This window comes from Takifugu rubripes, chromosome 16, assembly GCF_901000725.2.
Source record: "Takifugu rubripes chromosome 16, fTakRub1.2, whole genome shotgun sequence".
Classification (NCBI taxonomy): domain Eukaryota; kingdom Metazoa; phylum Chordata; class Actinopteri; order Tetraodontiformes; family Tetraodontidae; genus Takifugu; species Takifugu rubripes.
This window is the reverse complement of record NC_042300.1, coordinates 8136065-8159037: the sequence shown is the minus strand read 5'-3', so window position 1 is coordinate 8159037 and position 22973 is coordinate 8136065. Positions and strand designations below refer to the sequence as shown.

At 43.5% G+C, this 22973-nt stretch overlaps 2 protein-coding genes and 1 long non-coding RNA gene across 5 annotated transcripts in view; 2 read left to right on the top strand and 1 right to left on the bottom strand.

Annotated features, from left to right (window-relative positions):
• The window catches only part of baalcb (BAALC binder of MAP3K1 and KLF4 b), a 37349-nt gene extending 21052 nt beyond the window's left edge, over nucleotides 1-16297 (top strand). Inside the window, exons 2-5 of the mRNA XM_003971699.3 lie at nucleotides 8496-8691; nucleotides 14253-14482; nucleotides 15165-15358; nucleotides 15697-16297. Of these exons, the coding sequence (XP_003971748.2) occupies nucleotides 8684-8691; nucleotides 14253-14482; nucleotides 15165-15358; nucleotides 15697-15882 (618 nt within the window). The 5' untranslated portion in view covers nucleotides 8496-8683 and the 3' untranslated portion in view covers nucleotides 15883-16297. The remainder of the gene's footprint in view (nucleotides 1-8495; nucleotides 8692-14252; nucleotides 14483-15164; nucleotides 15359-15696) is intronic.
• A 123-nt stretch (nucleotides 16298-16420) lies between these two features.
• On the bottom strand, nucleotides 16421-18401 carry nme6 (NME/NM23 nucleoside diphosphate kinase 6). 2 transcript variants are annotated; one of them, XM_003971698.3, is made up of 6 exons: nucleotides 18151-18401; nucleotides 17830-17925; nucleotides 17573-17675; nucleotides 17447-17486; nucleotides 17178-17338; nucleotides 16421-16780 (listed from the first exon to the last, which is right to left on the bottom strand). In XM_003971698.3, exons 1-6 carry the CDS (start codon nucleotides 18163-18165, stop codon nucleotides 16629-16631), a joined length of 567 nt encoding a protein of 188 aa, XP_003971747.3. In that variant the 5' UTR covers nucleotides 18166-18401; the 3' UTR covers nucleotides 16421-16628. The 2 variants fall into 2 exon arrangements, with proteins under 2 accessions (XP_003971747.3, XP_011610344.2); XM_011612042.2 differs by having other exon boundaries at nucleotides 17830-17928; nucleotides 18151-18400.
• Nucleotides 17843-22433, top strand: LOC105417557 (uncharacterized). 2 transcript variants are annotated; one of them, XR_965165.2, is made up of 3 exons: nucleotides 17843-17878; nucleotides 18991-19094; nucleotides 19775-22433. It is a non-coding gene; the product is annotated as an uncharacterized lncRNA (long non-coding RNA). The 2 variants fall into 2 exon arrangements; XR_003891218.1 differs by lacking the exon at nucleotides 17843-17878 and adding an exon at nucleotides 17903-18025.
• The last annotated feature ends 540 nt before the right edge of the window (nucleotides 22434-22973 follow it).

Genomic DNA, 22973 nt, shown 5'->3' with positions numbered 1-22973 from the left:
GTGATGAGACTGTAGTTGTTCACGTCTCCCTGACCTGTCTGACCCCTCACTGTTGCAGTCCACTGGCAAGAAAAAACAGCATGTATTGGAGAGGTAGTTGTCTCAACACTCAAACAATGCATTGTTTAAATTCTCATTAAAAGTTCTGTCCTTGAAGGGGACAAAGGCAGAATAAATATACAGGCATGGATCTGTTTACAAAGGCTGACGCCTGACCTGCTGTATTATTGAGTGGCCGCTTTATTTGTTTTTAACAGCGTCATTCTAATGTTTTCTGATTGGTTGTATTTGGTCACCTTTAATAATTGTTTAATGTTTGCGCATCTTTTTTAAATTTATCCTTAGACGGATCCAGTTTGTGATAATCTGAGGCACCAAAATAGACACAGACACACAAGGGTTATATAAAGATTAGAGAAAAGGCGGAGCAGGGGCTGAGTTCAGGTGGAGCAGGACTCAAAGGTGGCAGCCAGAGCTTGAACCTGGGGGCATGTCATGGTGAAGGTCGGCAGGGTGGTGGGAGGCCAGGTATGCATGGATGAATCACAGTAAAAAGAACACCACTAGCTCAGGTAACAGCAGGCTGTTACACCTGTGAGAGGAGAAGCAATCTTGGTGTTTGGACAAACGGAGAGAAGCACGGACTAATGTGCAAGTGGTTGTATTTTGATGCCCTTTGTGTGGCGCAACAATATACAAAATTCCTCCCATACTGCCCTCTTTCTCTTTCCACTATATACTCAATTTCATTCCAAAAAAAGAGATAATGTACCATTTTCTTTTCAATTCTCAAGGTCCGATTGTAATTATGTTGAAGCTCAGTCAGTCACCTGAGGCGTTTCAGTCATTTTTCACTTGCTGATATAACTTATCTTGTCTTCTTCACTTCACCTACAGTCTCGGTTGTCTGTCAGTTCACTGACAGATGCACCTGCAGCAGTCATGTTCCTGCCTCACATCCTGCATTTATTTGGCAGGGAAAAGCTGCTGCTGCGCACTTGAGGTGGATTTGATGCATGTGAGAGGTTGGATCTTCACTCTTGTTCAAGAAAGATACAAAGGAAACGTCTCTCCACTCTCTTTAAGGAACCTACTGTAAGAACGAGTTTAAAGCCTGGAAAATGCCTTCTGTAACAGCTGCAATACCGCCTTTAAAACCCCTTAATCCCACTCCCTTTCTCTTTAAGCTATTTTAAAATATCAAATGGCCCCATCTACTCTAAATGTGAGGTAAACACTGAGATAGACCTATTATCTCTGGTGTATGAAGCTGGTGGATTCATTGTAAATAATTCATCTTTAAATTAGGCTCCAGAGTATATTTTAATCAAGTAAGATTAATAATTCAAAAATGAATCAAAAATAATCCAATATGTTGGGTAGGTATTGATTTTTATCTCAAGAAATAACAATGCTAGGCACACAAAAACGGATAATAATTACGTGCGCTATCATGAAAATAGTATGAAAAGGTTGAATTAGGACAATTAGGATAAAGTGGCATCTTACTCTTCAAGGTGTCATATTTCATGCTGCGTCTCCATACACAAGATAGCAAACGCAGTATGTACAGGACATGTCAGGCAGGGACAGAGTGAGATACAGTCTACTGAAGCTGCAGCTCTCTCTCTTTTCTCCTTCCTCTATCGGCAGCTTCAATCTGGATGTGGCTCTAACACTGTCGCTGCAGGTAATATGTCCTGTCTGATGCACAACACCTGAAGCATTCCACATAAGAATAAAAGAGTCCATCCATCCCTCCGTCTGTCGATCTGTGACATATAATTTAACACGTAACAACTGTATAATATCTTAAAGAGAAGCATAAATCACCATAGGTGTACCGGATTATATTGTTACCGGTGTAATCACACCCTTCCTTTGTAGATCTATCTTTTAAATTGGACCCCATCTTGTTCTGCCCTGGGCACAACTCCCCCGGCTCCTCCACCCCACGCAGGTTAAATGAACTACACAAACCGGCAGCTCCACTCAGATCGGCACGCTAAGTGGGTCACATGGAAAATGTATAAGAGGTTCACAGGCTGATGAACCGTGTTTTTTATAGAACCTTGTGAGATAGTTACCCAGTGAGTTGACCCCCCCATCCTCCTCTGCAGGGTTTTGGAGAGCAGATTCAAATATTCAGACACATTTTCTATGAAACACTGAAGTGGGGATGAAGCAATCACTCACCTTTTTCAAGCATTCGAGAGGCAAAAGAGCATCTCAATATTAACATTTCCTCATGCTCGCCTTTAGTGTGTTATGTCTTCAACTAGACATTTAAATGTAAAGAATGTAAAGCTCCTACATCAATCATTATTTTAAGGTCCCCACAGTCCGGACTGCAACTGTTGTAGAAGGGAACAGCCTATCACCTCAGATGACGTGGAGCGATGCTAAGACTGTTTGACACATGGCATTTCAAAATGAGGAAAATGAACTTGTCCTATATTGATTTTCCTGCTGCAGGGAAACGATTTCAGCCGAGATCTCCATCGGTGAATTACATCGCAAGCGTGTGTCTTTTTCAGCTAAATGCTTTGCGCCAAGTCTATAAATGTCAAGCCGCATGCAGCACTGGGAAATCATTTATTTGACAATCATGTGTGGCAAAGATCAGGTAATCATGGATTGCTTTGGGAGATAAGCACAAAATAGAGCAGGGAGATAAAGATACCGGGATAGAGTTGTGTAATACTAAATATAAATGGGAGGAAAAAAACAGCTGTGGCCACATGATAGTAAAATCTGAGCAAGAATGCCTCGTCTTTATAAATGTATAGTAATGACTTTTTTCGTTTAGCTTCAGTCTGTTGACTAAAACAGTTCATTTGGGTAACTGATGCTTTATTAGATACAGTGGCTGGTCCCTGCAGTCAGCACTGTCCATCGCTTGCTTTCTGAATCTCTGTTGTCTGAGTTAACCGTCCTGAAATGCCTCTTGATTTTCAGAAGTGCCATCAGGAAACAAATATGGCTGCACATCTTGGCACCGAGAGGTGAAAGCTGGTTTCTGCAGCACTTTTGCTCATTGCTGAAAGCTGCCACTCTTGACTTCAGCCTGAGGAGCTGACATTATGCAGCCTAAGGTGGTTTCAGTGCAGGCTTAAAAAGCAAGTGATCTGAGGTGTCCATTAAAATCACCTCTATCGTATTTAAACCAAAGGAGGTGCAATGCTTTATCCATTTTTGCAGATTTTCCAAAAGCCCAAAGTTTCATGTTTTAGTCTAGCCTACAGCCCACGTGTCGAGGCATTATGAAGCCCACCACATAATGAGCCGACACTGAACTCTCTCCGTTTTTGTAAAAATGCCACCACACATCAGATGATTGCCCAGATACCTAGTTGCCTGGCGTGACCTTGTATATGAAGCCGAAACTGTCCCCATCTGTCCTGCATGACCTGCCGATGGAATGCAAGCCATGGCTCCAGGCCGTGCTGATCTGCACCACTCAGGGGAATCGTGGGCTTATGTGCCGGGACGCTTCTGTTCACCTTTACCTACACGTTTGTTGCATTGCAGTGTGAGACGTCCTGTCAGGAGAGCAGCTCTCCCACTAACCATCCTGGTTATCCATTTTCTAGCCTTGTCTCATGTCCAGCTAATATCAAGGGAACTGGCTTCTGTCCTGCCCAGACCAGACTATTCCTCTCACAGCTCACAGAAGATGAACTGACCTCCCAGCTACACTCACTAATAATTCCTTCGTATTGCTTGAAAGTCCATCCTTTCACTGACTCGTAGCTCTCCGCATGCCTTTTAAAGTCTTTTGCCTCTCTCTTTCTCCTGGAACCTGCCGCTGTCTTACATTTCCGTCCACAATTTATACAGTTTTAAATAGAAATTAATAAAAAGGACTGGTGAGTTTGTAATAAAATGTTGTAACTTATCCGTATGGCTGCAGGAGTCGTGAAGAGATTTGTTTGTCTGGTAGGACCAAGTGTAACTGCAGGCGTTGGAGCATGAGTTTTTGCTTTCGCTGGTTTGTTGTGTTCTGAACCAAGGTACAGATTGAACAAATAACAAAGATCTTTTGCCCTATACACCCTCCAAAAGATAGAAGTCTTGTTTTTATTTCAGAATTTTGTAGTAGGAGTTTTAAAGGAATGACATTCCACAAACCCTTTTCTCAAAGGATATCTTGAAACACGCTTGTGAGCGTAGGTCACTCAACCTGTAGTGTACTCAGATAAAGTGTAAATTTTTTAGATGAAACTGTCCTGTTGCAGAACTGCCTGATGACTGACGGGGCACAGCTCCATAAGATTGAGTTAGATGAAGTTGAGACACTTATCAAGTTAAAGATCTCAAGAGCAAAGATGAAGGGATAATTTCTATTGATCCAGCTGTGCTGCTACTAAAAAAAGCTAAAATTAGAGCAGGAAATGCAAGAGTTTTGCTTTAAAAATCTGTCCCTTTGGGTCGTGAGCATTTTAACCAAACACACAAAACTTGGAATTGGAAACAAGGTTTCACCAGGCACAAGATGTTTATATGGCCACATATAAGCCCACATCAAACCCACCTCAGAACATTTGAATGTGCATGATTCAGTCTAAAAATACATATCTGGGATAATTCACCCCTATTAGAATCAATAGCAGTTAGGTGTGCGGAGGAATTATCTTCACAGTCATCTAAAGCAGCCTCATTAAACCATGAGAGGAGCGCGCCTCTGACATCAGACGCTATCTGCTGATCTTCACAGTGAAATAAAACATTTATTACACTCTGGAGAAATTAGCACGCTTTAACTTCCTCCCAGCCATGTCCCAAATCTGCTCCTCTCGGTTAATATTTCGCTCCTGCTTTATAGTTCTGTAACTAGGTGTAAGTAAGGCTCTGCCAATGTGATGAGATGATGTTTGTCGATTGCAATATCTGTCTCCAGTCAATGCAAATTAGCTGGAGGTTTGGGGGCTGAAATGCTGTTGTGTCAGAAAAATGTCAAGGTGCCTGTGGAGACTGCTCTATATGTTACCTTATCTATATGGAGTCTGCTGTCAGTTAAAGTCCCTACATTATAACCAGGCTTGTGGTAAAGACCTGTAAGTACACGATGACGCATACATACATCACTGAAGTCTAATTTTGTCTCTGTGTGGCGGTGAAGCTGCTAAAGTGAAAGCTTTATGTCACAGTTGTGGGCTACCAGATCACAAAAGGAACATTTACCCTCTAACCTTCTTATAGTGTTTCATTTAGATAACTGAGGCTCTGCTGCTCAGTATTTCACAGGCAGAGGTCTGAGCAGTTAATAGACAAACTTGTGTCACAGCTTTTCTTTCTCCTCTCATTTTATGTGTCCCTGCCCTCCCACATGTATCATGGGACCTTTCTGATGGGCCTTTGTATGAAATAATTACAGTGCGCGAAAATGTTGAAACTTTAATGTTAAAACTAGTAAAATGTGACTTTCACACTGTTGCATCAGTTTAGACTTCCTAATAATATATAAAAAATATCTAACTTTTCTGCTGCAACACTTGTCTTTTACCAATTTAAGTAATTAGGAATCCGGGTTTTTCCACTTGTAATGACATATGCGATGAACTCGGACAGATTAGTGTTTACGACTCAATCCAGCAGGATTGGATGCATTTGCATTTCCAATCACACTCAAGTCGGCGCCCCGCCTTTGCCACATCGGTCCAGATGCTCTGGACCGGTTAATCGCTCCATCTGAGTGGAAAAGAGAATCTCCCACAAGAGAGTTTGAGTAAAGAGGCAGCATTTCCCCTTCGTAAATTCAGATTCACACGAATAACTTTAAAAAGTTCCAGTCCCTGGTGAGGAGAATGAGCTCTAATGAAGCAGAGCTCTTGTGTAATCTGTTTAGGCTCCATGTGCTGCATACTGATTAAAGGGAACTATTGATAGAGAGGATGAGAGACAACACAGGAAATACTCTGGTGTTTTAAGCTGATACAAGGGGACATCAATATTTTTACATTTTCATGCACAAATGCCAAATTAAGTGTCTTGTTAGATAATTTATAGATCTAAGAGGCCTGAGAATGAGCTCAAGTGAGCTGATCATAGCAGATTAATTTATCCAACACTGTTTTTCTCATCCCATCTTTTAGAAAATGTCTATTTTGGGGTTAGCTTCTGGGTAAATATTCCCACTAACCATATAATTCTACTTAATTAGCAAAATAACAAGATAATTAGTTTGCAGCTTGAAAATGAAAGATTCTCTAAAATAATAATGAATTTAATCCATTGATTCGGCCCCTTCATCCCCTGAATGAAAACAGGTCTTTATTTCCATGTCTCTCTTTGACGGTGGAATGTAATTGGAATGTGAAATATGTGGACGCTTTAACGGATTTAAAGATCAACGGCTGGCAGTTGGGAACCAGAGCATCACCATAAACCTGTGCTAATAACGTGTAAAGGATTTGGTTGCCATGTTGCTTTGATATAAAGGTCAGGAGCTGACATTTGGGCATGGCAAGTAAAATAACAGTCATCTTCCTGTGGTTGAATGGAGATAATTTCATTGTTTTCATCTACGGGCGGTTAATTCATTCGTGGGTTCTTTGTTTTAAAAGGTCCATTGCTTCCAGGCTCTGCACCTGTCTTTTGATGTTTTTTTTATTAGGCTTTTTACTCAAATGAAGCATTTGTTCTGCAGTCATTTTGATGTTTGTGCTGATTTTCATTCTACTCTGCCTCCAAGTGGTCTGAGAAATCTGGGCTGAGGACTCCTCCGTCTCTGTGCGCTCAGGCAGGAAAATGCAATTTACCAAACATGACCACTTTATCAGAAATGAGTTCTGATATAAGCAGGACATTTCCCACCTTTACATTAAGGATCCTCCCTCTCTATGGCTGTGACTTTTGTATAAAGCAGCAGGAGACCTTGAGACACCGATGTGACCCTTCACTGGAGTGTTACCATGGTAATAGAAGCCGTGTATGATGGACAGCTGAGTTTGGTACGTTAGACCCGAAGGTCGTCCAAGCTGTTCCTTCCCCCGGTGCTTCACATGCCCACTAATCACGTCCTCATCCTTGACAGATCGCCTGTCTTTTGTAGACCATCACTCTTCCTCCTCCTCCTCTCGGTTAACTTAAAAAGAGAAGGTTGCGACCTCACAAGACAATTGGAACCTTCATCATGCATCAATCATTTTTAAGTATCGGTGAGCTTCAGCTTGAATCCAGCTAATCCGTCCTCATCATAAAAGCCTTGAAAGGATGGTGAATGCTCCTAACTGTGTCTGTGATCAGAGCTACAGATTGCAGTTGCATCTAATTAGGGCTGAAAGAGTATCGGGTCAACAACAACATCTGCGTTACTGACTCAACTAATAACTCAGCCAGGCTGCAAGGTCCCTGCTCTGTTCCTGCGCCTCAAATTCTCCTGCTCAGCGCTCTCGTGCCGCTTCAGGCTTCGTTTATTTGAATTATCTCCACATTATCTCCACCGTGACTGATGGGAGGTAACATCAGACGTCCTGGTGGACAGCTATATATTAGGTGACTCAAAAAGAGTCAACGGAGTTCTGGTTAAGGTTGCTTGATTTTAGATTCATGAATAGCGTTCATTAGCCTCAATGTGCAGTTAGTCCAAAAAGTGAAAAGAGGCATTTGTGATTTGGCTGGAGGGAATTACATAAATAACCTTGTGCATCCTCTCATGCTGCACATGCTACAGAAATGTGAGAAAGAGCAAAAACCACCTGGATTTAAGGATTAACTGGCTGTTAGTTGAAAAATGTTATGCAAAATGGATCTGGGGCATTCTTGTGGAGCCCCAGGCATGAAAGAGCAGCAAACCATCATCTTTGTGACCCCCTCTATTTGGCAGTTTGCAGTAAAATAATAACTCCCCTCACCCTCCATGCTTAGCTATGGCTGGATACTGTATATCTGCGGGAGGAAGTTTATTCCCAGCCAACTAAACATTCATCACAACATTTATCTCCTGCTTGAAATCTTGGAGTCCCGATTGATGATGAACTGGACTCTTGTGATCATGTAGCCTCGGTCTCCCAGTTGTGCTGCTTTGCTTCATTTAGAATTAGAAAAATGAGGCCCTTCCTAACCCAGCATACCACCCAAGCCGGGCGATCTCCTGCTACCACGTACTACTGCAGTGCTCTTGTAACACATGCATCACTGCTTGTGGTGAAGCTGCTTCACATTGTCCTGAACGCCTCTTCTGACAGAGCTCCACTCTCTCAGAACAGGGACAACCCTCTCTGCCTTCCTGAAGACAAAGCTCTTCTGAGAACACCTGCTCTTGTAACGGCACTTATCTTTCTCCTCCTGTCTCCTCTCACCTCCTCTCTCCTTCTATCCTGACTGGTCCCAGGTAGTTTAGGACTTAAGGTAGTATTTTATTCACATTGGTCTCAGTTGAATGGTGACTTGATTGCGTCTCCCATTGAACAAAAGTGACTAAAATGTTAATGTAAAAATGTCAAACATGTCACTTTCTAATTCCTCAGTATGCTTTATGATTCTGTGCACAGATGATGAAGCTACGACAAAATAATGATTAGGTTCCCCACTTATGGTGAAGTTCCCCCATCGCCGTCAGAGCCCGTTATTACCCGCAAAGCTGTCACTGACATTTAAATGATGTGTGAAATGGGGGCAAACTACTGCGGAGAGGGAGGCGTGAACGAGTGGCAGCATCTGCAAAAATATCCCACAGCTGATGACACGGTGATGACACACCTCTGATCTGGAGTACTTTACATGCCTTGTTAATGATTGATTAACTGATTGATTCTTTCTCCTCCTTTTTTACTACATTATCTTGTATAATGCTAAGAGGAATTTAGGACTGTTAAAGCCAAATGGAGTAAAATGTAGCATGACAATTGGCACCATTGCGTTTAGAGCTTGTTTTAATGATGTTCAGTTTAAATTGTTGCCCATCTGGTGCAACGCCTGTTGCCTTTTATTGATTTGTCTGTTTTCGTTCTTGTAAGTAATGATTTAGTGAGAATGGGAAGCTGTTCGGCACCGTTATTTCCAGAGTGAAAGCTGGAAATATCCTTTACGAGATTGTGTCTGAAACCCAGCAAATTGTGGCAATAAATAAAACAAATAGCGTTGTAAGATGACTTTATACAAAAGCTCAGCTGAACTCTCCACCGGCTCAGCGGCTCCATATTATACTTTAATCCTGGGAAAAAAAATGTTGCAAGAAAAGGAGGAGTTAATCTGAATTAGTGCTTTGACTGATCTTATTGACTCTGTAAATGTGTCACTGCTCCCCTGAGGGGAAAATTAATATCCCTCGAACTGAGCAGAGCGACAGATTATCCACGTTATCTCATTGGCTCATTAGCTTCTGATGACAGCAGGCTCAGCCGGTGTTAAAAAAATAAGCTTTCCGACTGTCACGCATGTTCCAAAACACCTCTGAAAATAATCATAACTGAAGAATTAATCCTTATCTTCAGAACACAGTAGGATTTCATGCGTCGTGTCCAAATTTTGCTTCCACTTTCAAGCTTTTTATTCCAAATACAGTTAATTCCAATATTATTCCAGACATTATTCATATTTCATGCTCCCCAAAAACTTTTCCACTCATCATGTGATCATGTGACTTCTTAACTCTTAGTTGTAACGATCACTACTCCCAAATCTCAGTTTTTTCAGGTTATTTCCTCGGTTCTGAAAGTAGTTTCTGTCTGCTACCAGTGCTAATTATACGTGGATGCAATCATTCACCCTGCCTTCTGTCAAACCTCCCTTTTGTAGCCCCATTTCCAAAATCTCTGACTCTTTTTGGCAGCTCGTAGTTTGATGTTTGTATGTCTGTCCAGAAAAATTCCATGAATACTAATGCCTCAGTCTCCCGCTGCAGAAGCCTCACTAATGCCCTTTCAGGAATATTCCTCGCCTTTTGACGGGATTAGAGTTGTGTGTTTAGCTGGCTAATATGAACAAAGGCCTGAATTCAAAGAGGGAATATCAGAGGACTGGGTAGGCATCTACAGTATTTCAGCCCCTTCTGTCAGTCCAGTCATGTTTATTAAAGGTCCCATGGCATGAAATTTTCATTTTATAAGTGTTTTTAATGGTGATATGGTGATAGACCTAAACCATCCAGTGGAGAATATTCTCCACCTTTGGTAATGTGAACGCTCAGGCAGGCCTGTCTAAAAACCTCCCCTTATTTGATCATAAGGGGAGGTTGACAAAATCAGCTGAGCTACGACTACCATACCCTGGGCGCAAGCTATTCAAGGCCACACCCCCGCCGCCCACCCTGCCCCGCCTCTCTCCAGCTAATTAGCATTTATAGCTGCAGACACCTGAGTGGCACCACTGAAAGAAAGCTCATTGTGGGACTAGTTCTCTGTTGACAAATCACGATTCTTAACAACATTGTTCATTTGTGGAAAATGAAAGTGTAGAGTTCTCCAGTTTCATCCCTCCCCAGCAGTTTCAGGTGTCTCGACGTCCTCCCTCATCAGGCTGACTGTGGGGCTCTCTGGCAGATTTACACCTCGTCCTCCCAACATTCATTCATCCTGGATTGGACTCAATTCCAGTCCATGTTCAGAGATTTGGATTATTTAGTCAACCGTCTGCTGACTTCTGCTCTCCTGTAATCTGTTGTCAGATTTGCTGCATATGTTCTCTTGTCTTCCTGGTATATTTTCAGCAGAATACTGATGAACTTTATTCTAAATCTGCTGCTGTCAGGGGGAATCTGCTACAGTTGGGCGATAACTGTCACCCATTATTTACACTGTAAAATCCATCATTTTTTAAAACGTAAGATCACATTTGCCTTTGTTTAAAAGATATTAAATCTTTAAATAATATATGTGAGCAATGAAATATATATAAATATATAAATTTTAAAGTTATTTCAGAAAAATGGAGAAAACATGACTATCTCATCAACAACAACAATAATAATAACAATAGAATAGGGCTTAGCATAAATATGGAAGAGAACTGTGCAAACTTCAGTCTTTTCAGCACATTCCTGTGCTATTGCAGCTCCAGCAGAGCAGAGGAAACACACCTGATTGCCACTTTTGTCCACTGTTGTGTTTGCCCCATTTCCTTGCTTTGGGCAGTTTTTAGTGCCTCCGCTCTGCAGCACTTTGCACTAATGAAAAGTTGTCATAGCTCAGGCTGTGATGGATGGTAACAGAACAAGTTCTTGGAAGCTTTCTGGCACAGTTCGGCCATTGCAAGGAGAGGAGAAACGTCTCTGGTTGAACAAAAGGCAGAGATGTGATTGATGCCCCTGAACTCTGACCTCTGGCCTCAACTTAATCTGGATAAGATGCTTATTGCCCTGCTGCAAGGAGGCGCTACAATTTACTAATGGAACCTAAACAAGTAAACATCATATTCAAGTATCTTCTTGTGAAGCTTTTTTTCATTTCAAAAGGAACAAATTTGACAATTCAAAGCCCCATTCTTTATGATGGGAGGTAAAATGTCCAGGCCCCAGCGACGCATTCTGCAGTAATGACGTTTCCCCTGCTGCTTGTCATCATGCATAATCCCGCCAGAGGTTTGAATTTGGCTGCTCTGCTGCTGCTGCACATCGGCCCTTTCACCCACTCGCCAGACAGAATTTGCAGAAGAGTTTCAGTTCCCTCCCACAAAACTTCACAAATCCTCGGGGAGGTCATATTACCGTACTATCCACTATTAGCCCTGAGCTGCTGACAGGCTGAGGCTGGCTGGGAGGAAACACGCAATAGGGAGCATACTGTACTTTTAAAGAGCATGAGCTTCCTGTTTAAAAAGGAGAACTACACTTGAATGTAAAAGAAACATCTCCACAGCACAATAAAACAGTTTTCAGCAACATGAGGTTTCAGTTAGCTGCAAAATAACTGCAAACATGCCTGTCAAAAAGCCAGGATCTCCTTATCCAGGTCAGAATGTTTGAGGAATGAGTTTTTGTTTTTTTTTGTAGGTTTTTTCTAGTTGAGCTACTGACATTCCCACCATAAAGAATGAGCCAGACCTTTTTAATGACTTATGAGAATCCTGGACACTTTAAACAGCATCTACATGTACATTTTTGAGCTTTATGTCAACTTCAGAATGGAGTTTGTATTTAATGTAAACTTTATTGAGTCAAAAAAGATTTTCGAAAAGTGATTGGGGGCAAATAGCTGTTAATACTTCCTGTCCTTAGGTGCTGTTTGATAAGCAAACTGCTAAGATGTAGGCTGTACCTTTCCCAAATAAAATCAAAATGTCCCTCTCATATTAGTCCCTGGCTCACAAAAGACATTTTAAGGACCAACGAAGGTAAACTGTTCGCCGAGGCTCCAGCTGTTAAGAGCTGTGACGTGCTTTAACCTGATGCGGAGCAAATGTATGATATGATCCATGTTTGCAGCCCAAGCTGACCATCATCCTCCCATGATTCACCTGCACTGTTTGGCAGCACGCCACATTAATCGAGGCTGTAATGAGAAGACGGGCCTATTGACCAGCAGCCCCGCGTGATGAAGCACAGGACATACAAATCATAGCTGTCCAGCCTCATATTGACCAGGAGGAAGACGGGACGGAGGAACGGGAGGAGGGAGTTTGTGCAGCTGTGATGCTTTCAGGCCAACATAAAACCATGTGAGAATATGGATTGAAAGAGGAAAGCTTCCATTCAATTTTATTTTTTTTTAATCCCTGAGTGCCTCAGAATTCACAGGCTGGTGCAGGGGTCGGGGGCGCAGGGGTGCCGCAGACAGCTGCGTATCTGTATGATAACCGATGGAGGCGTCCTGGGGGTTGACCTGTTAATGGTTCAGGAACCAACGCGCTCTTCTGTCTTCCCCGTCAGTCTCCATCACCAGCTGTCTCGTACGGCTGACAAATGGACTTTGATAACGCTCGGACCGTGAGGATGCTGTCACTGGTGTTGACCGACCATAAATCAGACCTCGGCCGCTCCATCACTTCAAATCCGGATTACAAAATAGGCGGCGTGATCCTGTGTCGGCACTCAGAGAGGCCATTACCACACCTGAGATGAGTTTCTACAATATTGGCGGCTGATGCGTTGGGATAATCTGTTACTCTTTAATTGACTGTTTCTATGATAACATCCAGAGCAGAGAGCTGTGATATGAAGCTTCTTTGCAGCCAGATTTTGCAAACTCTGCGTGAATCTCTCTCTTTTCCTATTTTTTCCACCAATCAACATGTGATTTTCTGATTGTGCTAACGTACGAATGGGTTTAGCTTCATTTACTAACACTTAAATGCATCTTTCTGACAATAGTTTGGCATTTAAGAGCTTTATACTGTGCTCTGGTTTAGTTGCCCGTGACTGCCCCCTTGTGGAAGATCATTTGATTTGCGTCTTCCTACCATACAATCAAATGTGTCCTTTACGTATTCCTAAGAACCTTTCAGCAATAGTTACATTGCGAACAATCCGAGAGTCAGAGGAATATTTTCACCCTATAGATCTTTTATTATATCAATGCATCTGTGGCTTTTAACGAAGATAGTTTGAAGCATTTTGACGGTGTTTTTCAATCCCAAAACAAACTAAAAAAAACCTCTCGCGATTGTTCCAGACGAATTTATTGTGTTTTAAAGGGAACTCTTTTGAAACTCTGGCAAAGTTGATCGTGCTCATGCGCTTCAAAAAGCCCGTGTGGCGGATCATTTCCACGGTCTTCGCCCCGCGCAGAGCGGACGCTGCGAACGCGCCAGTCGCAGGTCCCCTGTCTGAGGGACAGATGTCGGGGAATCTCCAGGGAGACAAAAGCATACTGGAGCCCCCGTCTACAGCTGTGAAGCATTTCCGTCTCTGCTTCATTCTGCTGCGTTAGCCGAATTAACCGGACGCCATTCGCGTCGTGCGCCTCGGTGCGTTTTTTGTTGATTTCATCGGTTTCGCTGCTCGATGATCGGCCTGTGCTGCTCACACAAGGATGCTCAAGACGTCCTTTTAACGTCTCTTCTACTCTGCTGCTATTCTGGTCAGTTTTCCTGCATTTCCCCCGCAGCTTCAGAGCTGTCAAACTTCCTTGAACGTCTTGATGTTTGGCTGATCGATCAGCCAAACATCAAGTCACCTGATTATCAGAAGATGCTGCTATAGAAACAGGATGAACGGACGTATTCTTTGAGGAATCGCTGCTGGGTTCACCTTCTGTTCTGTAAGTTCCATTCGCGTTATTGCGGATGTGATATAAGTTTAAAGCGGCACATGGGTTTAATAATTCGTTTATGAAAATGAAATCCGCTTCATTTATTCCGTCGCTTTCTGGCAGGGTGGGAAAGCGACCCAGCCGGGAAGAGAAGGCACTCCGATGCAGAGCGATGGGCTGTGGGGGGAGCAGGACCGATGCTCTGGAACCTCGATACTTGGAGAGCTGGACAAAGGAAACGGAGTCGACCTGGCTGACCAGCACGGACACCGACCTCCCCCTGTCGTCCATTCAGAGCATCCCTTCTGAGAACTCCGAGGCCGGCTTCACCTCTGAGAAATCAGCCAGCCCTGGTAGAAATGATGAGGATTTAATGCATCTTATTAAGCGCCACCCAACACACACACACACACACACACACACACACACACACACACACACACACACACACACACACACACCATTTTCTACATGAGTAGAGTGAGTGACTCTCCAGAAACCTTTGATGTGCAGTCAGTAAATGCAGCACTGAAACAGATGACTCAGATGTGTTGATCCACTTTTTGCACTTGATTCTCAGCACATTTCCTCTCGAGGTCAGCGGGATGTGAATTGGTGAATGAGCAGAATCAGGCTGCATCAAAACACGGTTTTACTCCAGCTGGATTTGCTCTCATGGCAACAGATAGTGCTGCTAATGATTGTGGGCCGGGCATCCTTGATGCTCTCTTGTGAAGGGTAAAAACACGGCAGAGCTGTTTTTGTCCCCATGAAAGGGCTCTGAAACAGGTTCAGATCCTATAATAACAGCTGTCCTGCTGCAGCCGTAAGAAACAATTTCTTTTCTTCGACATCACTGGGGTGTGTGCACGTCTTACAGACCCTTGTGGTTCAAACCAGACACCATTTCCTCCGACAATCATGATTCAGAGCTCTGCCTGTCTTCACCACTTTCTGATTCTCTCTAATGGGATTTTAGACCCAGGAACGTGTTCTGGGTACCAACTTGTGTGATGTTTTCCCACCACCTTCCAGTTCCAGATTTCTTCGAGGACAGCCTTCCACTTCCTGCTCAGGCGTACCTGAAGGTTTGTTCGGCCTTGTCTGAAGTCAGTCTGAATGAAGCGAAGTCCAGCGATCCTCCTGCCATCACCGACTCTCCAGCCAAAGAGGAAGCGACATCAGGCACCAGAGTGCAGCGCACGAGTGTTCTCCACACTCAAGAGATCGTAAGATCTGCATATTTAAAAAAAAAAAAAATCCAAGTCTTTTGTATTCATTCATTGTGGAAGGCTGATAAACATTCCATTATCTTCATCTGCTGCATTAAATCCTAATGTGTAGTAATGAATAAGAGCTCCACAGGAGTAGCGTCATCACCCCCTACTGGCTGGTTTTATTAGTGGAATGACCCCTCCTCCCGTCAGAATGAATCATTTCCACACCTTTCATGTGCTCATTTGTTGCAGCTCCTGATTCATCTTTTCGTTACTCCTATTCTTGTCTCATGAGAAAAGATCCTAGTGCCACAACCTGTAATTTAACCTGTTTAATCCTTCCTGATCAGACCAAATGGCAGGACACTCAGATGTCCAGCAAGCAGGTGACCATCACGGTGACCCAAAGCATCCACCTGGTGGACAAGAATAAGAAGGTGAAAAAGTCTCTCACCACCTACGAGGTCATGAAGCCCGCGGAGACCCGGAAACAGGTGACCACGCAGAAAAACCTGGGTGCAGGTGACAGTGGATGAAGCCAAAGAGTTTAAGCGTTGCGATGATGTGGATGATGGCGCTGGTTAAAGACCAGGGAGGGACCGCAGCTTCTTTAAACTGGACCACCTCGACTTTAACGCGCCACACTGTACCGTTAAAATACCCCAACATTTTACACAAGGAAAATGTGCCGAGTGATCAAATGTGCCGAGTACTGGTTTTAACTTAACTTCTAGTTATCCTCTGAATATTCATCGGGAAACTCTCTTAGAATAATAAAGACACAGTTGCTGCTGAATAGCATTTTTTTCTGCAGCCTTTAGGGAGATTTTGATGATTTTACTCAACAGTGAAACCGGGGTGGGTGGGTGTGAATAAATGTGTCAAAATGTCTGTAAATGTTGTGTATTTTTGTACAATAGTGTTAAAGGGTCATTGTATCCTGATGGTGGGTCCAGTGAGTTTAAACATCTGCAAGGACCAAACAAGTGCGATTATGTTCCACTTTAGGCCAACAAAGACAAGAACATAATAGAAAATATGGGTCATTTTCTAATTTTGGTACGAAGCCTCCCCTCACATTTTTTACCCGTATTTATTAGTAACCAAACAACGCTCTTATTTTAATTGTGTGCACATGTTGCCTATCTCATTAAAATCAGTATTAATGGCACACTGACAATGGACACATAATAAAGCTATATCAAACATGGCATGGAGCATCTTTCCTGTGGATTTGAGCCAACAGTCCTCAGCCATCGAAACTGAAACAGCAGATCTGAGGTCAGCTGTGTGGTGCGAGCGTGTGGGTGAGTTTTTGGAGGTCATATTGAATTTGTCCGGCTCGGAATAACGGCTCCTCCTTCTTCATCCAATCCTCCACGTAGAACTCCGGGAAGAAGAAACGGATTTCTCTCTCAGCCGACTCGACTGAATCTGATGAGAACAAAGGATGGAGTGGATGTAACAGGTCATATAGGAGGAGCTTTAGTGCTCATGCAGGATTCAGAGGAGATGGGTGCGTATAGATCGCGTATGCATATGGAAACACTTTTGCTGGGGCTCACACTGTTGAAATGCCAGGCTTTAAAGCTGCATTGTGAGCCATTTAGATTTTTTTTTATAATCCAACCACTTCTGCTCAGTGATCATTTAGTATTTTAAAACTATATTTTATTAAGTGTGCCTCGATTGAAAGAAAAAAAACACGCCACAATTATTTTTGATCTGCGATCTTCTCCCTCCCTCGGTTTTTCCTTCACTGCACTGATAAGCTGAGACCGTACTGTGATAATGATTTTTGTTGAGATAAGAACACACAAGGGGCTCCTACCTGAGCCATGTGTCGTGTTTCTTGTGTCTGTGAGTCCAAACTGAGCCCTGATGGAGGCGGGGGAGGTGTGGCGTGCTCGGAACACTTTGGTGGGCCCCATCAGGTCTCTCCAGTGACGTATCGCGTCCTCTCGGGCTAAAACGTAAGCTCGCATAGGCCCACTGTGGCAGGAACAGCAACAGAAATCATGAGAGCTTCCAGAGAGGCTGATGGGCTGCTGTGATAAACATGGAAACCGCTGACTCAAAATCCTCCAAAAAGTGGCTCACCTCGACATGAATTCAACAAGTCTCTGGTAGAAGAAGCGCCCTGAGAGCCACCAAAAAAGTGCAGATATTTTAAGATGTAAATTGATTAATTTGTGTGCATACATTACTGAAAACATTAAACCAGACCTGAATGTTCAGCATAAAACCTCTCAGAGTCCTGTCGCCTCCAGACCAGATCTTTGCACCTGACGATCACAAAGCTGTTGTCCAGGATTCTCTGATGAAGAGCCTTGAAAAAGCAAAGAAAATATGACTTTTGGTCAAGTCTTAACACTTTTGAATTCGGTTCACTTGATGAATAAATCTACCGGTAGTTTAGCCTTAAAGACAGTAAATAAGAATCCCCAAAATACTGATATATTAACATGAAGACGTGAGCGCACCTCCAACATCAGCGGATGAGCAACAGCATCTGGTTTGATGACCGCCAGGGTGAGCTGCAGCACTTTGGCCATGCTGCGAGCTGTCAGCAGCCTTTTCTACTGAAATACATGTTTTAAGCTTTAATTTATATATATATAATATATATACTGTATATATATGTGTGTGTGTATGTGTGTCATGCAATCAATCGGAATGGTAAGTTAGCTGGTTGTTTTAAAGCACTTCAAAACATATCAATGCAGTGTAATTATCTGGTACCTTCATTATTTATATGAGCTTAATATCTTGAGAAATTACCAGCGTTCCTCACGTTTACTAACCTTAGTTGTGAACATTTTCAGTAATCAGTTGAAAGAGAGACCAACGCTGGGTGCCGCCATGTTGTCGCGAAAATAAAATGTTTTTTTCAAAATGTATTTTTAAATCTTCACTGTTTATAGAAGCAAACGTTGCGGTAATGTGACCGGTATGTTAAAAAATATATCAATGCCCACATAATAAGGTAATTTACGCGTTTAATGGCTCGTTTGCCCCGTTCGCTGATAAATAATGTCCCCTAGAAACATAATCGGCACTAAGGTTCCTGTTACAAAAGCGTATGAGATTAACTACAAATTCGAGCTCGCGTGACATTTTTAAAATATATTCCTTGATCTGAGCTACATATATTTTGGTATCAATATTTCAAAGATAATATGTGCGGTTATGCTGGATTTATATCGGGTGGGTATTTTCAATTGTCAGAGAGCTACTAGGAGGGATTGGAGGAGGGAGAAATTTCTGTCTATGGAATTTCATCAATGCAGGGGATCAGACACACAGTATGAGTTACAAACACGGAGCACATTCCAGCAATGCACCCGGCCACACCCGTAAAAGTAGTATGTGTGTAAAGGGGTTTGACATTCAGATAGGCCGAAAAGAGGGGAAGAAAGAGGGAATGGATGTCCCACATAGGTTTCTCCCACCTGCCCATGTCATGTGACTTGGGTTGGTGCCACAGCTGTTACCATGAAGGGGGTGCAGAGAAGGAAGAGGGGAGGCTGTTGGTGGGTGAGGGGTTGAATTGAAGAAAATTTTCAATGTCTGTGTACATACTGTCTATTTCATTTTCTATTTTCCATTAAATAATAGATTGCAATTTCCTCATTGAAATTCAGGGAACTGGAGAGTTTCTGGTTAAAGTCCCAGTTGTGGATCAAAAACTTGTGGGCCTGAGGCAGTGGGACATTTCCAGAGCAGTGCGGAGATGCCCTTGAGCAAGGTACAGAATCACCGGCTATCCAGGGCACTTTATTCACTCTGACAGCTCTCCCTCAATGATCGCATGTGTTGTTTGAGTTGTAACATGGTGATTGCCCTCTTTGGGACTGATAAAAGTATTTTTTTATTTAAACTTTCAACAGAAATGATGAAAAGAAATCTTTTATGCCTTAGAGATTTAAAAACCATTTCAACAGTGTGTGTGCGTGCGTGCATGTGAGAGAGACAGAGAGAGACATTGTTTTTTAAGTAAGGGTCACTTCCTGTCATTTAAAAAGGTAGTGAGTCACAGATTGAAGGTGTAGAGCCCACCCCCACCCCCACCCCCAAGCAAGCTCAGTTTCAAAAGACCCCTTTTTAACAGGAGGAAACCTTGATCAGGACCCTCCTGCTGACGACTACCCAAGTAAAGTTCTAAGCTGTTTTCAATGAGCCCACATCTTAAGTGCCCTGAAAAGATGCTTAATCATCATTTAGGGGGAGAGACTAATCACATGCCCAATCATGGGGAAATTTGAACTCAGTGTTTAGCCCAGCCACCAGATCAAGTTCAAGGTCACTGAAATAAGTCAGAACCCACGCGGTTGTCACAGAGACAACTGAGACCCAAATAATGAAGGTCTTGCATGGTTGATCTTGACTCGGTCTGCCATCCCTCAGAGACTTTTTTCTTCTCAACAGGTGACGGAGTGAACAGAGAGCAGCGTTTAGTCACCGCTGACTCCTCCGACCATCCTCAGCTGGCTGATTCAGCTGATCCCACCCCCCCTGCAGCCGCCATAAACCCCCATCACTCTTTCATCTCGGCATCGCTGGAGTTTTGCTGCTGCCGCCGCCGCCGTCGCTGCTGCTGCTGTTGTTCCTGCTGCCACCCCTGCAGTTGTCGCTCCCTTTTGGTGGGGAGTCGGGCAGCTGATTGACGACCCCTGCAGGCACCTCGTGTCCACACGCCCGCTACCAGCAAGGGATCATGGTGAAAATATGTCACATGTAGCAGCAAGAACAAGGACCTTGTTCTTCTGCTACCTGGACCTTTTCTGTGGCTATGGAGCACAGAGACAGAGCTCATCAAGTCGCCATTTATATCTTATAATTGCACGTTGTTGTCATAAAGCCGATCATTACTGCAAACGTAGGACTGGCTGCTGAGGAGAGGGGGCAGACGACACCTACGAGCTCTTTTATGTCCTAATTGTTTGACTGGTGAGAAAAGTCAGGGCTGCATTTCCTGTCACGACACCTCCTGGGACCTCAGCAGCAGACAGGACAATCGGAGGGACGTTGAAGTTCTACTGCGAGACAATGACAGAACAAGCTAATTAGAGATAATTCATTATTAAAAGCTGCACAGCCACGTCAGAATACAGGTTTTCCCCTGCGTCAAGCCTTCGGCACCTCCTGGGAGTCCGGGGAAGTGGGTCGCCCTCACCTCTCAATCACCTGTTGGCTGCTTCAGTCTAAATGCCGACGACCCGTTGACCTCTGCTGCTCAATGCTACACCACACGGGACCTGGCCCCTCTGCAACAGCTGTGTCAACCTCAGCGCTCGCAACTGCTGTGGCTAGAGAAGTCCAGAGCGCAGCATTAATGTCAGAACCCACAATGAGTCAGCAACAGGGCCCGGATGTATAGCAGGATGGGCTGGTCCACTTAGATGTTGGTCACTTGTCAGAGACAGAAACTATTTAAAAGCTATGTATCAATTATAGAATTCAATTTGGACAAAATGTGTGAAAGCAATCATTCCTAAAGTATGTTAAAAATCAGATCTTAAAATGATGTTTGGCAAATCTTCAGATGATTTAATTAAATAATATTCTAGTACATGAAGTAGCCCTTTATGCAACCAAGAAAAATCAGGCTATTAATCCACTTTTGGGCCAGAAAATGACTAAAACATCACTTTTCAGTGCGAGTTTTTCATTTATTCAACCCAACAACAATCTGTAACTCTCAAATAGTTATTTTTCTGCCAGGAGACATCCCGTCACCGCAGATGTTTAAAGATTTTAAGTCTCCTCTGAAGAACAGGGAGTGGATCTGCAAGGTTGTCCCCTCCTGGTGTCAGCTGCTGGTTTATTTATACCTATAGAAATCCACGCTGTCCACTCTTGAAGATACTATTCTGGGGACGCTCAAGCTGAACTCTACATGCTGCTGTCCTGGGGGGGGGGGGGTGACTCCCTCCTGCCAAGAAAAGCGTGTTGTGACCTCTGTTGAAGCAGCAGGACGTTGGCAACGGGGGTAGATGGGTATGACTGAGGGGAACAAAGTGATTAGCGGACGGGGGGCCCGGGGTGCCAGCAGGGGTTAAAAATAACCCTTCTGACCCAAATTGCAAAAAGCGCAGCAAAGCTGTGCAGCCCATGCACTGTATTCTCCTACATTTCACCTCACTGTCACCCCCCCCCCCCCCCCCCAATGCTCCCATAGAGTGATGGTTATCAAAAGGTTCCCAGGAGCTTTAGCTGTCCAGGGAATGACAGCGATGGGGTGCGAGCAGATCTTCTGCACGACGCGTTGAAGATGACAGAAAGGCGGATGATTTGTTGAAAGCTGGTTTGTTGGCAAATCCTCAGCCGTATATGACAGCAAGCATCTGTCAGGAGCAACACAGCATCACCATTTGTATTTTAACCATTGTGTCCGGTCGGAGCGGCCAGCGATTCGCTCGACAACAAAAGATATCTGATATTCCGAGCCCCCAGATATATTTGGCTAGGCCTTGGCGCATAGCTGACATTAGTGGAAATGTTGCATTTGTGATACACCCTGGCTGGGGGCCATGGGAAATATTGAACAACTGTGGAAATTAGACAACATCCTGTGGTGGAGAGAGTAAAAAAAAACGACCAAACAAACCGGGAGATACAAAGATGTGTTGGGGTATCTATTTGTGGACGGCGAGTGCCTTGAAAATAGCGAGACTATTGGGTTTCAATATAAGCCCCCCTCTCTGAGCTGGAGCTTTCTGTGAATGAGGCCCAGGTTCCTATCACACCCAGCCTGAGCGCTGATTTTAGAACACAGGTGCTGACCTTAGTGGAGCAGCTTGTGCTTGCAGCAGAGGAAAATGAACCCCTCGCACTCCCTGATGGGCGCTCAGCGGCCACACAGAGGCTTCAGCACTGTCATATAAGGACCCAGAAGTACTTTATGATGACTTGGAAGATGAAAAACAAGTAGCGGAGACCGCCCTTGGAGCTCTGAGGAGTCCAGAAAACCACACAAGAGTGTTGAAAATCTACTTTAATAGATGCATTCGGGCTGGTTCTGCCTTTAATTTCTTTGTACAATGGGCTTTGTAAAATGAAATCATATTAAAATTCCAACGATAGAAATTCCAGTGAATTGGTCTTAAATTTCTTCATGATGTTATAAGGACATTGCTCATATAAAATCCGATCTCATCTACAATTCAGAAAGTAAAATCCTTTTTTTGCTCTTCCAGGGAATGAATAATAAATAAAACACTCTATTGCTTAGAATAGATGAATATAATAGAATAATGTTGCACAGTTGTCTGATAAAATAAATAACAGAGATCAGAGATGAAGATTCCCATGTGCATGCCTGTGTCTTATGAGGTTTTGGAGCTATGCTAGAAAAACAAAGATGCACAAAACCCCCCAAAGGGTCTTCAAATAAACTTCCTACAACCTTGTTGTTGGGGGTAATAAAAATGGCTTTTGGTGGAGGTGAGTGGTTACTCAGACACCAGCGGACGTCACTTTTTCCTACGGCGTCAGTGATCCCAGGGAAGCGCGGGAGGCTAACGGGGATGAAACTCAACCTTGGCTTCAGCTGTGGCTGGTGGCCTGCTCCGACTGCTGTTCTGACTGCTCCGCTGAACCCAATAAAACATGCATCCAGTTGCTT

What these genes read in the sequence shown, in the direction of transcription:
- nme6 (XM_003971698.3), bottom strand. An exon ending in CTTGTTGAATTCATGTCGAG is followed by an intron (nt 17,339 to 17,446) that starts GTGAGCCACTTT and finishes TTCCTGCCACAG; the next exon opens with TGGGCCTATGCGAGCTTACG. An exon ending in AAACACGACACATGGCTCAG is followed by an intron (nt 16,781 to 17,177) that starts GTAGGAGCCCCT and finishes TGTTCTCATCAG; the next exon opens with ATTCAGTCGAGTCGGCTGAG.